At 44.1% G+C, this 15,806-nt stretch overlaps 1 protein-coding gene across 1 annotated transcript in view; it reads left to right on the forward strand.

Moving 5' to 3' along the window:
- Positions 1-15,806, forward strand: part of TLK1 (tousled like kinase 1) — a 134,647-nt gene that overhangs the window by 51,660 nt on the left and 67,181 nt on the right. The window contains exon 2 of the mRNA XM_019554128.1: positions 9,765-9,883. Within this exon, the coding sequence (XP_019409673.1) occupies positions 9,770-9,883 (114 nt within the window). The 5' untranslated portion in view covers positions 9,765-9,769. The remainder of the gene's footprint in view (positions 1-9,764; positions 9,884-15,806) is intronic.

Here is a 15,806-nt window from a genome sequence, read left to right on the forward strand (position 1 = left end):
GGGGAAAGTCTGTTCACCAGGGCCCCCCTTGGAGTCACCAGGAACAATGGCCACAAGCTGAGGGAGGATAGGTTTAGGTTAGATATTAGGAAGAACTACTTCACTGTAAGGGTGGCCATAGCCTGGAATAGGCTTCCCTGAGAGGTGGTGCTCTCACCTTCCCTGGAAATCTTCAAGAGGAGGCTGGATAGGCACCTGGCTGGGGTCTTATGACCCCTCCCACCCCTAGTGCTCCTTCCTGCCCATGGTAGGGGGTCGGACTCGATGATCTGTCTAGGTCCCTTTCGACACATTGATTCTATGATAACCCGCATATATCAAGGGAAACCTGTATTTTCATTAGAGGTGCATTGATAAAGATTTTCTTGGCCGATACAGATGACAGTAAGCCTGTTGGGGGAGGGGGGGAGGAAGGAAAAGGGAGCAGACTGAGGCCCCCATAGTGAGGGAGGGAGTGGGGCAGGAGCAGGCGCTGCCCAGTCAGGGCAAATGTGACCCTGAGTTGGTCGTGGGGCAGAACTTTGGGTAGCTCGTCCAGGTAGAGCACAGAAACAGGGCAGCTCCCTGCCACTCTGTGCACCCCTGGGGACAGCATAGGGGACATGTGTCCTCCTACCCCCCTAATTTGTGCACAGGGCAAGGGAGGGCTGCAGGCTTGGGGCCAGGGGCTGTGCCAGCCTTTTCCCGGGGGGAGAAGCTGGGTCAGGGCTGTGCATGGGGCAGGTGGCAGTGGCACTGGGAGGGAGCTACAGGGAATTTTGGGGTGGCTCTAGTGGGGAGTGGCCCCCCCCCCCATACCTCCTGGATCATCCACCTGCCCTCCCCACATGCCCTGGGGTTGCATTCACTGCCCTGGTTGGGCAGTGCTGCCTCCTGCTCCTAGCCCTGCCTCCCTTTCTCATCATGGAGGGCCTTGATCTGCCTCCCACATACCGTGTCCCCCACAGGCTGACCGGCCAGACTCTGCTCTCCAAGCAGTCATGCTGTATTCCTGGCCACGTGCATGCTGAGGATACGCATATGCACGCAGCATATATTGGTGACCTTATTGGCTGCATCAGCCCCAAAAAGCCAATTGCCAATAATGTCAATTTTCCTTTATCGGTGCCAGTCCAATATGCGACCAATATATCGGTGCACTTCTAATTTTCATATTCTTTTCCTACACTTACATTTGACTGACTGACATTAACCATGTTTTAAGGCAAAGGTAAAGAATTCTGTTGTTAAACAAATTTTGCTATGTATTTAAAATGACTTGATTCATATAGGTAAATTCTACTATTTTTTCTTCACCATTCCACATCCTAAACCTAGAGACCCATCTAATTGTAACAAAATATAGATACAGAAGGTAAACTAGATTCACTTGCATCCTAGGTAATATCTTCTATTTTCGTCAGGTGAATATGTTCCTTAACATTCAACGTAGGTAGAAGTTTTAATCTACTGCACAGTGCTTTTGCTCCAAATTTCTGTATATCATCACATGTATATTTTCAGGAACTGTTTTTGGCTCCTTGCTCTTAATGATTTTTTTGTCTAGAGTAAAATCTGGAGCTTCTGGGACCTTACTAAGTCATATCCTATAGAATGTAGTTATTTACCTGCTGTGGTGGTACTAGGTATGTGGAGTCTGAATCTTACTGTCTGGCTTATTGACTGCTAATTTAGGTCAAGTGAGAAGGTTTTAGCTCTTGAGGCCTCAGTCCTGGAAATTGTTGCCTTGGGATGTGATTCACTTCTGAATATGCTGCTGAACGAAAGCCTGCATTTTTGCCAGTATCTTGGAATTGAACTTTTCCTTCTCACATTACTGCTGCTTGGCTTCATGCCATCCTGTTGCTATTGCCAACTCGTTTTCTTGCCATATCACTAATTCTGTCACATGTAAGCACACTTTGTAAAAAGGTTTTTAAGCTTTTGTTTAGCAGCTCAGGTCAGGTTTGTGTTTTTTCTTGGCTTTGCTTCTCTAGCACGCAGCCAAATGTTCTCCTAAAAGTGAACCTGCTCATGGACCAGATGTTCTGTTGGGAATCTGAGTGTAATTTTAGGATCTTACAAATTTAGATGCATAAAAATAATTGTGAAAGAAACAAGACCAGAGCACGTGTAGTTTAATGTATTGTAGTATAACTAAATCTAGAAGTGTCTACAAGCATCACAGCTGTAGTATAACTACAGTTTCAGTTTCTGCAGTTGTGATGCTTGATTAAAGAAATATGGATTCTCCCCACAGATTGGTTAATATCCTTAGCGCATCTCTAGTTCTTCAATTTGTGTAAACTTAGTGTTATTTTACAAACTCCATTTCCCCCCCTCATTGGCCACTGTGACCAGGTTATGGGCCTCCCCATTAATTTTGTAAAGTATCAGGGTCTTGAAAGGTAGAATTGAACTGCCATAATTATTTCAAATAAATTAGGTGTCTACGTGGACCATCTAGCCCTTAAATGGTCTCTGACAATGGCAAGTACTTTATGCTTTAGAGATGCTTTTGAGGGGGAGTGTATGAATGGGGCATTCCTAGTGTAATCTTTAATCCTTAACAAAAAGTAACATGCAACATACTAATGAAAGCTTCATTTCCTTTACTGCAGATGGGCAGGTTTGAATCAGGTTTTGATGTTTTCACTTTTCAAATACCCGTGTATTCTTTTGGTCTGGAACTTTAGAAGCATTTAGAGAGGAGCTTCTTATTGACCCATGTAGTTCTTTGTTTACTTCCAGGGCTGGAGAAAGTTTGTAGTGAAAGCAGAATTAGTGTTAACATCAGAGATCCAAAACAATATATTTTATGTTGTTTCTGATGACATGCTTATCACTGGTATTTGAATAGCTTGTAGTATATTAAATAATGTGACTGACATTTTGTCAAGGATTTCTCTTATTCTGTCTGCAGGGAGAGAAGAGTCTCTTACAGAGTGTTTTTTATTTTGGAATTTTAAAAAATGTATATATGTATGTTTCTATATGTTTGTTAAAGGCAGCGCATGAAACAAGAGCACCTTGCCCTTAGCAGAGTGGGACTTCTAGAGAGACGAAGGAAAGATTTAAATGATTTTATGTAGGGGTGCACCAGTAAAGATTGTTTTGGCTGATACTGACAGCCAATCATTAACGAGTCATTTTTGTAGCTTGACCGTGAGAGAAGCTTTGAAAATCTGTCATGATGACTGCAAGAGATAAGCAAAAAGGCATCTTTCAAGGTACCTTGTGCATCCCCATTTTGGAGAGAGGGAATTTGTGTAGTTTGAAGATTTAGGGTTGATAGCATTGAGAGTCTTTGTTGGCATTGAACTACAAGACAAACGTGTATGGCTTACTTTAGTTATGCATGGTAGTGTACGTGCCCTTTAGTCAGTTAATTTGAATTAGTTCATTTGAAAAATATTATATGCAAAATATAGATTCCAGTATGAAGTTTGAATATGTTTCTAAACTGGAAACACTTCCAGTGTCTTGCAAAGAGTATGTAACAAAAAAGGAAACATGGTATAGGACAGACAAACAGGTAGCCAGTACCAAATTAAGATGTGCAGTGGTCTAGATTGTATTCCAGGTAGTTTCTTGCTGTCTCGAATAACACTGCTGAATTGCTTTCTCCAAACAAAGTTAAGAGAATTGGTGTGCAGTTGCAGTTCTTATAGCTAGGGAAGGGATCTCCTCAGATAGTAGTTTACAGGCATTTACATTTGAGATTGAGATCCCTGAAGACCTTAAGCTTATTGCAGTTCTGGAGCAGCAAAAGTAGGGAACTTTTGTGCTTCTGCTAGCTGAACTATTGTGGAGCAAACACATTAACTAGTCATGAAAAGCTAACTGGAATCAGGACAAGAATGCAAAGGTATTAAAGTAAAACAGGTCAGAGTAGTCCAGCAAGGACTGGCTCTAGTAACGAGTAGTAGGAGGTTATTCCTACTTTTAGGAATGTTTGTATTAAATGTTTCCGTCCTGTATTTTGCACCTGATGTGAAGTAGGAGGGTGCAGGAGGACCTGATATAACTGCATGTTACAGTGTGGACAGGGAGCAAAGAGAAGGAAATAGAAAGCAGGGCAGCAGGTGAGTCAGTGAACATAGGGCTAGGAACAGAAAGCAGAGAAATATGCATAGGAGGAGGGAATCCGAGTTGCACGTGGGCAGGTTGCAGGGCTAATTTGGCCCAACTGTCAAAATGGTTGGTCCTGACTTCTATGAAGAAAGCCACTGCTAAGCTAACATTTGTTTAGTTCAAGATGTTTATTCTAATTGTATGTTTTGTTAGGAAAGTGCCTGAAAGAGCACTCCCTGCCTCATAAACTGATGTTTCTTCTGCCCATTTAAACTCCGTTGATTTTCATGACTGTACTTTATGATCTGTTTCATTCTGGTATTGACCACTAGTATATTTTTAAAAGTGTATTGTGTATCCAGAAATGTGTGCTGCTTTTAGAAACAGCTTTATCACATTAAGTGTGAGTTTAAAAGTATTCCTGTAAGTGTGACAAGCTCACACGGTGTGAGATTTGCTTTATTTTATTAGCAAAAAGTATTCAAGAAATGGGTGCTGGAGAAACCAACAGTTTCAAGAGGCTCCCTATTTGTTAAAGGATGGCCCACAGCAACCAGATCAAGTCTTTGTGCTTAAATATAATTAAACAGTCCTTGAACAAAAAAGCTGGCAGTCTAGGTAAAAAGTGAGAGAAAGTATTGGTCAGCTAAACTTGCTAATTCAGGTATTTTTCTGGTATGTCTACATGAGTGTCAATTTATCTTTCCAAAAGAAAAAGTACTGGAAAAGTTTTCCTAATAGTTATGTTGGTATGTGTAGTAAATTTCAAACTGAGTTGTTTATGGGCTAAGATATGCTAGCAGAAAGGATTTTATAAACATATTGCAAGAAAGCTGTAGTTAGAAGGCCAGCAATCATACAAATATGAAAGAAAACTGAAATTCAGTATCAGAAGGTAAAACCATTATGCTTGGAAAGAAACTTAAAATAAAACCTATCCTCCCATTCATGATGTGGGGCCGCTGATCCCCTGCTGCCATATTTCTGGACCTTGAGGGAGCATTGTGGCCTGGATAATAAGGCTCGGTGGGTCAGGGTTGAGCACCCCGCCAGTTTAGGAGAACAAATTTTCAACACCCTTTTCCTGAAAAGTAAGGTTTGAACAAATTATTAAACAATGTAGGAATGTTCTTAGATTTTTTTAGCCATGCTAGTCTGAGGTTAGGCAGGGTAGCGTAGGGTGGCATCTTGGGGTGAGTCCAGACATGTGTAGACGTTTGGTTCCATGGGAACAAGTAGTGGCAGTACACCTTGCGCTGCCGCTACTTGTCCCCGGGGAATGCCCATACCGCACATGTTTTGACGTGTGCATGTGACAAGTGCTCTGGGTAGGCGAAGGGAGGCTGGGGCCAGCACTGGGCTGACCTTAGAAGCCTTACTTGGGGTCATGGGGACCTCCTGGGGCTGCAGCTACAGCAATTCTGAGTGGAGCACGGCTGGCAGCAGAGCAGAGCTCTGACCAGCCTAGCTCCGCTTTTCAGCAGCATATGCTGGCCAAGCATGCATTGCTTTAGGGTTTTTTCTGTGGTTTTGTTTGTTGTTGTTGTTTTTAACCCCTGGATATCCAGGGGTCAAAAAAAACCCTGGCACAGTGAACACTTGGCCAGCATGCCCTTTCACTGTGGAGAACACCAGACTGTGTGATGTATGGTGCTGCAAACATGTTTGTGGCATGGCACCATGCAACTATGCTTGTCTGGATGCACCCTTGGATTCTGAGTAGTTAGAAGCAAGATCCTTTGTAGGCAGCAACATACATTGTCAGATACTAGGAAGGAATGCTGTATCCATTCATAGCATCTGACAGAGGAAGTTGTTGCATGTGAAAGGTTATGCCATTTCTGAACCAAGAATGTTTTTAGGGGACCTATGACATCTTTACTCTGGAGTTTCCCCATGTTGTCAATTACGATATTTTTAAAAAAACTTCATTTTGGTATGTTGCAGAAGCAGCAGCACTATTGCTAATAGATCAACGCTGGTGTTAAGCTAGTTATTTTCCTGCAAAACTGCCAAAAATGTTGTTACATGTGGGCAGCTAAATGTTTGGTTGAAAAAAAAAAACACACTTTAAAAGAACTTCTGGTAACAGTAGTAGTTACTTTCAGCTCTTGTACAAACTAAGATTGTATACTGGGAAAGAAGACTTGTTTTGTGCCTCTGTTTTTTTTATTCTATCAGAGAAGTTCTTGATAGGTGAATCTGCAGCCAAAGACACAACATAGTGTTCTGTGACACTTTCGGTGTGTTTTATGGGGCAGTGGGAAACAAGAGCACCATTATCGGTGGCTTCCATAGCCAAATCTGCTGATCTGTTGTGTCCTGCAGTATACTTATTTGCAAGTTTTAATAGGGTCACAAGAAAGATGAAGATAAATTAAAAGAAGAACAGAGGCAGCTGTGTCCACACTAACAGAAAAGTCAGCTGGGATCTTGTACTGTAATACTTCCATTGTGAACAAAATAGACCTACAGAGATCAGAGGAGCATCAGGGAGCCAAAAATGTACAGGACAAAGTTGATTAAATGATTGCATAGTAAAGATATATTTAGTGCTCTTATTTGATAGATGAAATGTTAATATTAAGTTAGTATTTAAATTAAGTACGTAAGTAAATAATACAGACCTTTTTCTGCTTGTTACTGGAGTTGAGCTTGCTTTGTTGTTTTTGAAGACGCAAATACAATTGTTCCTCACACTTGTGTACCCACACACCTCAAAACCTAAATCTAATTCTGAGTTTGACATTAAAAATATACATGTTCTGAGTCTTTTTAAATGAAAAATCTGAGCATTCCTTCACGAACATGCCATTGAAACAATTGTCTTTTATCCAGCATGAAAGTTAGTGAAATTAAAAGATTTTGTAGAAACATGTTAATTATTGACACATCTGAATTTTCCAGAGGAAAAACATTCCCTCAGAAAATTCTTGACCAGCTCTGGCAAAGAGTCTTGAGTTCTGTTACTAGTCCTATCACTGATTTTTCTTTGCAACTTGGTCTAAAGCAGTTGTTTCTCCTTCTTTCCATAATCTTTCCTCTTTAGAATATAGGCTTTTAGTTAGGAGCTGCCTGCCTGTCACTGTGTGTCTAGTGTGATGTGGCCTGAGTAGTAGTTGTGGTCTTTAGGGGCTTCTCTCATGCAAATAATAATGGGTGTAAAGAACATGTCTTGGATTGTTATGGCTGAGCCTCACTGAATCTGGATAAGATCGTTTCTCCCACCCAACAATGCAGAATCTAGAAAACGGCATCAATTCTGTGTAGGTAGTGTGGATAAACTCAATCATGATGCTTCAGTTGCTCAACACCAGCAGCTGAAACTCAATCAACTGGATGCTCCACTGCATTGAAAGCATAAATGTTTTCTTTAATGCTTTACATTTGAAATGCAGTGGCTAAGAGTCTGCATTTATTTTTGTACTATACTAACGAGGAGTGAAATGACATTGTTACCTTGATTACCAGAGCTATCTAAGCAAGATTCTTAATTTGATGAGTAAAGTAGTAAATACTTTCTGAGCAATGCTAGTTTGGGTTAAGTCTGTGAAGCACAAAATTAGCAGATTAATTTACAGGGGAAAGACACTGTACTGGTGCTCCATTCTTTCAGTATATTTTGTATAAAAGTTCTGTGATAGTGAATGAGAAGTAACTTTTTGAGCAAATTTCCAGAAAGTTTTAAGTAAAATTTGCAAATGGAGCAGATCCAGTAGTTAACTTAGAACAAGCAAAGTAATTTTCCAGTATAAATCATTCTCTATGCAAAAGCAGAGTACTAAAAATAATCCAGTTCCTCTGTTTGAATGACTAAATATCCATACATGTAGTAAGATGGCAGTGTTTGAAGCCATGATGGTCCAGAAAATGTGCAAAGCAAGGGCTTTTTTCATATCTTTTTATTGCATTAACTGTATAGTTGGGTGAGATGTTAGACAAGCTTTCAGGAACAAAGTTCCTTTCTTCATGTCCCATAAACATCTATCAGTGATTTCTAGAAGTGCATCGATATATCGGTCCCATATCGGATCGGAACCAATATGGGGAAAATTGAAAGTATCGTAAGTTGGCTTTTTTTTTTTGCCTGATGTGGCCGATAAATGCCCTGTGTATGCACACAGCCGCAGCATGCACAGGCCCAAGAGTGCAGCCTGCCATCTTGAAGATGAGCATCTGGCTGGGAAGTGCAGTTCCCCACCCCCATAGTCCTGCTGCCTGCCCTGAGAGCAGCACAGCCTGGCCCAGCCCCTGCCAGGAAGAATCCAGCACAGCCCTAGCCCCAGCTCACAGCGTCATCTTGCCATGCCATGTCTCACCCCACCCCACCCCATGCAGATATGGGAGTGCATACCCCCTCCCCATACCCTGCCAGGATGCAGGGCAGGAGCCACACCCCCTGGATGAGCTCTGGCTTCATCTTGTGCCCCGCCCCAGCTGAGCAGCACCACAGGAGCCTCAACCTGCCTGTCGTCCCCTCCCCCCCCATGCCCCTTCTCTCCCCCTGCTCCTTTACCCACACTAGACTTATCAGCCCAACGCTCATCTTCAAGCTGCCTGGCTGCATATTGGTATTAGATCGGTATCAGCCAATATGGCTCCTTAAAAATCAGCCATCGTTGGCAGCAAAAAAATCCTCTATTGGTGCCTACCCCTAGTTTTTTCTAATGCAAGCTAGAAGACCACACATGTTGTTGGTTTTATAGGTTAAGCTCATTGCACAAACCAGGGTTCTTTTCATACCTCTGCTTTTCCCCCTACAAGCTTTGTGCATGCCACCTTCCCTTCTCCATTCTATTTTAGGGACCTCCTGCAATCTAACCATCCCCTTCCATTTGTGCCAGGAGCAATATGTGCTCCAATTCTTCTTTCATCTGCATATCCATAGGACTCTATGGCCCTTCAGTTTTTCTTCTACCATATATCTGGAGTTCTGGGTTTATCTCATATGTACTCCTCTCCCCAGGCCATGGATTATTCCTCTATAATAAGGGCTTTCTGCTTCTTTGGGTTCTGTGTGCCTCCTTTTCTCTGTAGCAGGGCCTCTGGTTACAGCTCTATTTCCACCTGCCTGCTGTTTTATCTATAGACAATTGCAAGAGGTGTTTAAAGAAGTTGGTCTGTAACCAAGATGTGAGGGGTTGCATTTGTCCCCCATTTACCTTTTGCAGTTTTCTCATTTGTACTGAAACCAGCTGGGGTTTGTCTCTTAATATCATAGAAAAGTAGGGCTGGAAAGGACCTCAGGAAGTCATTTAGTCTAACAGTGTTATAGGCAGGATCATTCTTGACTGAACCATCCCATTCAAAGGTCTGTTTAACCTGCTCTTAAAAACTTCCAAGGATGGAGATTCTACAACCACCTGATAGCTTGTTCCAATGCTTAAATACCCTCATAACAAGAACATTCTTCCAAATATCCAACCTAAGTTTCGCTTGCTACAGATTGTTCCTTGTCACCTGCAGTTGCAATGAATAGATGGCCATAATGTTCACTGAAACTTTCGACTTGATTGGATTCGGCATTTACAAGTCATTGCATAATAGAAAACAAACTGCTATCAAATTCAGTATTAATCTTCTATGCTCAAGGGACTGTCCAGTTAAAATGTACACTGAAATTTTGTTGCTCAAATTAGAAAATATTGGAAATATTCTGTGGCAAATATGTTTGTCATAGAATATGACTAATTTAAAATTATTTTCCGTAGGTGCAATGGATGAGCTTCATAGCCTGGACCCAAGAAGACAAGAATTGTTAGAGGCCAGATTTACAGGAGTAGTGAGTGGCAGCACTGGTAGTACTGGAAGTTGCAGTGTTGGAGCTAAAGTAAGTAAAATTGGGCAAAGACTTAACCTTGTCTTTTGAAATGATAATGTACTGATTTACGTGTATTCTACGTTTGCACGGTGCATAGAATCACAAGAATGGATGGCTTGAAAGGACCTCAAGACTCCAGTCTTGAGGCAAGATAAGTATACCTAGGCCATTCCTGACAGATGTTTGTCTAAAATAGATGTTGACAGCCTATGGCCTCTGGGCTGGATCTAGCCTGCAGAGGCATTTAATCTGGCCCACAGATATGGACCTTTGGAGGCATTCAGCTGTAGAGGGCTTTGACTGAACGTGAGAAAAGCCATAGCAGTGCCACGTGCTTTCTCTGTGTTGCCCTGGGGGAAGCAGTGGCAGCATCTGGGTTGTAGCATCCACTCCTAGTGCGTGCCTCTGACCTGAATGGGATCACTTTGGCCCACAGCCTGAAAAGGTTGCTGACTGCTGGTCTAAAACCCACTCTTAAGAACTGCCAATAAAGAATGTAGCATAGCATCCCTAGGCAGCTTGTTCCAGCAGTTAGTATCTTTTATAGATTCCACCCCCCCTTAAATATCAAACCTAAGTCACCTTTGCTGCAGAGTCTGTTTCTGTCATGCCCTAATGGACATGGCAAATAATTAATAGATATCCTTTTAAGACTTACTATCATGTTTTCCCTTTAATTTTTTCTATACTAAGCCAATTTCTTTTTCCTGGATAGCAAAGTTAGGCTGACTGGTCTGTAGTTCTCAGGATCCTTCGTTTTCCCTTCCTTTTAAAGATGGTCCAGTGTTTTCTCTAGTCTAGGTGCCTGGGACTTCCCCTGTCATTTATGAGTTTTTAAAGAGAAATCAAAGATTTTTTGACTGTCCGTCTTGTTGTCTTTTTTGCCATTTATTTCTTTGTGTTCCTCTTTTGATATTTCTAGAATATTTCTGTATTGGCTTTTTTTTTTTACCCTTTGCTGGTTTTAACTCATTTAGGCCCTTAGCAGACATTACATTTAAAATGTGGTTAACCATTTAATCATGTCTTAAATAGTAACCCACTATGTGTTCAGGCAATTAATGGTGCAACAAAATGAGAAACCAGCCACACAATTATGCCACAAAATGTGTAATTTTTGTGGTTGGATTTCACCATGCCTTGAAATGAACATGTGGCAGGGTTTCTGCCATGCCTGCTGAATGCCTGCTGTTTTCAGGGTGCTGAGTTGAGGTATTGAACAAGGAAATATCCTTAATTATGCAAATAGAGTTGTTAATCCCAATTAAAGGATCCCACTGTGAAAGAGGTGGAGCCTCAACCCTCACTAACCATAAGCCTGCTGCCTGACTCTAGTTAGCAGAATATCATTAATTAGTGACTCGATGCCAACACAAGATAGAGGAGTAACAACAACGACTATATTCAGCAGCAAACAATATATGCAATAACAGCATCCCAATATCAACAATAACAAACAACAATGCCAATGGTAGATCCAACTGAGGGTGCTACAGAGCAATAGCCATCTCTCACCAGCAGCAAACATTCACTGCAGACAACACCACTTAGGTAAATCCACATTCTACAGAAGTATTGGTTCCCCCCAGACCCTCACTGTGTGTACACACCCTCAAACATATGGAGAAGAGTTTTCGCTTCCCAGGCCTTCACTCATGCTTGTGTGGGGTAGTCACTCACTGTAGCTCAACCAGCCCAATGATCTTCTGGAACACTCTCACCAAGCATACAAGGTACAATCACATGCTGGACCATGTTGGCCTCTGGCCTCCCAGGCTGTCCAGCCACAGCACTCCAAACACACACTCACCAGCACCCACATGCAAGGATCCTATTCATTCCACAGGAGATGGTTCCCTGCCACTGGACTACACTACAGCTCATGGCTACTCTGGGCCTTCTTGCCTCAGGCTCTCCAGGTACACATTCATGCACACAGGGAACACACTCGTTTTGCAGGAGAGCCAGATCCCTCAGATCTGGTCCCTTTTATAAATTTTAATTGCACCATATTTCTAAACCCATCAAACTCGTAGGAACTGACAGTCATTTCTCCAACCAACAGATGCACTTGGCAGTCATAACTTGAATAGACATTTATCACTCTCTCAGGCTTTATCCAGTCATGGTACCAGTCACCTCAGAAGGTGTGCTTTCATGTCGTTTTCAACCTTGGTGCCAAATCTATTTATCACCTCTCTGCCAACTGAGCATGCTCAAAGTTCAGAAAGAAGGATACAGTTCAGTAGTTCAGGCTTTCTGGAGCCTTCTTGAACCAAACACTGCTGAATATGTGCAACTTTTAAGCACAAGGCTAGAGATGCTGAGGTTTATAGGCTACCAGAGGGGAGCTTATCAGTTGGGCCAGAGTGCCAGGTCATGGGAAGCTGTGGGGCTCCTCATGACCAAGAATCCAGGTTTTCCATTTGCTGCTGAAAAACACTGATTTTTGTTTTTCCTGTTAAAGGAGAAAAATGTGGGAAACCACTGAATTCTTAGGGCTGGGGGAGAGGGAAGAGAATGATGATAGGCACTTGCACATATGTATGTGGTAGCCAGGCAGCATGGTAGAGAGCAGCTCCCGCAGCTCTCCACAGGTAAGTATGGGAGGGGGAGTAGGCAATGAGTTGAGCAGGCATGGGGGAGGCAGGGGGACAAGTCCCTGTCACAGTGCCCTGCCTGCCGGATTTCTACTCCCACAGTGGGCATGGGGCTGCAGCCTGGCCAAACCAGCCCAGTGGGCAGGACCTGGTAGACAAGGGTGGCAAGACTTGCTGCTTCCACTGCCAGAACCACTGTGAGAGCTGTTCCAACAGTGCAAGGAGTAACAGATGGCGGGGTGGGAGCTGTGCTGCCCTCACTTCCTCCCATCACTAGCTGCTTGTGCACTGGGCTGCAGCTTTTCCATGAAGGGGAAGTGTGGGGGGGGCAGTGCAGGCAGACTGAGGGGAGTAGCAGCAGTGACTAGCCCATGGAAGCACAGTAGAACCACAGCTCAGTGTTTAAGCAGCTGGCAGCAGTAGGAGATAAAGGCAACATTTTCTCTCCACCCCTGGTCCATTACTTCTTCACTGCTGTCACACTGCCAGCAGTGCAAGAGGGTTGCTGCCCCACTCTGCTTTCCCATGCTGGGTCCTGCCCATTGGGCCACAGAGAGGGCTTCTGCTTGTGCTGTTCTGGCCAGGCTGCAGCCCCATGCCCTGCTGTAAGCACACACATCGGCAAATGCCCCTCTATGCCTGCCTGATGTGTTGTCTTTGGTTGGGCACCCCCCCCCCCGCCCCTATGCTGGGGGTGGAGGGTGTTGGCTTAAAAACGGTATTTAAAGGTCTGTTTTTGGGAATTGGCTTATAGATATAAGTTATATGCATTATAAGGGTTCAAGATAAACAACAGGGGTTAAATGGATTTCTGAAGAACTTAGGAGACTCACTCAGCTTCTCATGGCATGGAAAGCAGGTGGGCTGTCTAGCACAACAAGGCCAGTGGATGGGCACAGCCTGAGAGATGAAGGGGGCATGCCATAACATGAGATCACAGCCTTCAAGGCAGACAGGTTGTCTAACACAAGGACACACAGCTTGGGAACCAAAGAAGTATGTACCATACTGTCCCATAACACAAGATAAGTGACATAAGGTACAAGGCCCCAGAGCAACAGGGGGTGCTAAGTCCCAGTATTGGGGGAACAGATGAAATTAAGAGAAGGCCTAGAAAGCTACGTGGACATGCGACCACACAGAGGAACCAACCAGAGATAGCCATGGATGAAGAGTCATCAAGGGGGAAGGAGAATACAAAACCAGAGACTTGAGATTAACTAAGCGTCCCTTCCTGTCCTTCCTTCTCTTCCTCCTTGTCCCTCCCTGTCCTGCTCCCTGAGAGGGGTCCCTGTCCCCATCCCCTGGGGAAGGGTCCCTGAGACCACCATGGACTGAGGGCATACCAGCAGCCCATCTCATGCACCCCACTGGAAGGGGGGCTGTTGGCCTTGGCATCTCGCAACCAGACTGCTGACACCTAAGAGAGAGAGCCTCAGAGTAGAGCCTGCATCCTGACCAGATGTATTTTGACTCTGATGATAGCCTTAGGATGGGTAAATACAGAATTGTTTGATTGTTTGTATTGCTTTTTTGGTATCACTCTGTATCAATAAATTTGCCTATTATCAACTGGCAGATGTTGTGGTTGGTCTGAGGGTTATGCTCACCCAGAACAAAGGTATAGAGGCTGGATCCAAATTCAGTGCCAACAGAAAGCAGTGGGCTGGGCATGAGGGGCACCAGCGGGACTGCGGGGGATGTGAGGGTCCGTGGGACAGGATTGAGGGGCACCACTGGAGACGGGGAACTGCGGGTTGGGAGTGAGGGGTATTGGCAGGGGTCCCATGATCAGCTCATTGCTGGTCCCAGGACTACTCTGGCATGTCAGATTGGCTCCAGTGTGGTTGTTAGGCTGGGATTTACTGTCAGCTGATGGTTGGTCCCAGCTCCAGAATTGCACTGGAGTCTTAAAGCAACTCCAGTATGGTCCCAATCATCAGCTGACTGTTGGTCCCAGCCCTAGGACTGTATAGTTCATGCTGGGCTGTGGGCACCTGCTTTCAAATTTAATGATCCTGAACTCCCCCTGCACTGGGAAGTAGTAATGGTGTTATGAAGATCTCATCCTAATCCCCTAATCATGTGTGCTGCCATGCACGTGTGGTGCGGCAGGAAGTGTGACTGTTAGGATCCGGCATCAAATCCCATTGCATCTTTAAATGAACATGTCAGGGATCTTGAATCTTAACCTTTCTGAGTTGATGTTCACCCTTGCTCATGTGTATTTGTAATCACTATTTCTGTAATTCATTTTTTTATTTTTAGGTTGTTGTAGAACATCTTTCTTCTATACTGTGATAATTTGCATTGTGCATTTAAGACTGTGTCTTCAGTAGCTTCAAGTTCTCATATGCTTTTTTCCCCCTCTTAGATTTTCTTCCCAAGATGTCTTATCTATTCAGTTCCATGAGTAGGTGTCTACCCAACTTAAGTAGGCAGCCAGCCAGTTTCGCAGGGAGATTGCGGGGCTGGCCGCCATTTTTGTAGGCTGATCGTGGTGGGGTGCTGAGGGCTGCCCTCATGCAGCTGTGCCCCTTGCTGCTGATTGGTAACAAGGGCTGCCTGTCATGTAGCCCCACCCCTTGCTGCTGATTGGTGGGGAGGGGTGGGGCCACCTAACAGGCAGCCCCCTTAGCCAGCCAGCAGTGAGGGGTGGGGGTGACAGCCATTTTGGGCTCCCCTTTGTTCTGGCATCCTTGTTTCTCTCCTCCCCTTCCTCCTCCCGAGGCAGGCTGCACAGCTAGGCTGCAGCACTGCGAGGACTGCTGGCTACTCTGGGGAGCCAGCATTTTATTTTCAGTAGGATTTATTTTTCCCCCTTGGATTTCATGGACATGACCCAATTTTGCTGTCAGTGCCAGATACTGTGTTTTGTACAAAATCACAATTTTACTAGGTACCTTTCCATGAGTTTTCTAAAGTCTGTTTTTTGAAGTCCATTGCTTTTAATATGCTGCTCTTTCCTTTCCTTAGAGTTGTTTCATAGTTTCTAGGGTCGGAAGGGACCTAAGTAGATCATCTAGTCTGACCCCCTGCCATGGCAGGAAATAATACTGGGGTCAAACGACCCCAGCAAGATGTTCATCCAACCTCCTCTTAAAAACCCCCAGGATAGGAGCTAGCACCGCTTCTCTTGGAAGCTGGTTCCAGATCCTAGCCGCCCTGACCGTGAAGTAGCGCTTCCTGATATCTAGCCTAAATCTGCCCTCTGCCAGCTTGTGACCGTTATTCCTGATCACTCCTGGCAGTGAACGGGGGAATAGTGATTCCCCCAATGCCTGCTGATCCCCCCTGACTAGTTTATAACAGGCCACTAGATCCCCCCTCAG

This window comes from Crocodylus porosus, unplaced genomic scaffold (genome assembly GCF_001723895.1).
Source record: "Crocodylus porosus isolate Cpor-Errol unplaced genomic scaffold, CroPor_comp1, whole genome shotgun sequence".
Lineage (NCBI taxonomy): Eukaryota > Metazoa > Chordata > Crocodylia > Crocodylidae > Crocodylus > Crocodylus porosus.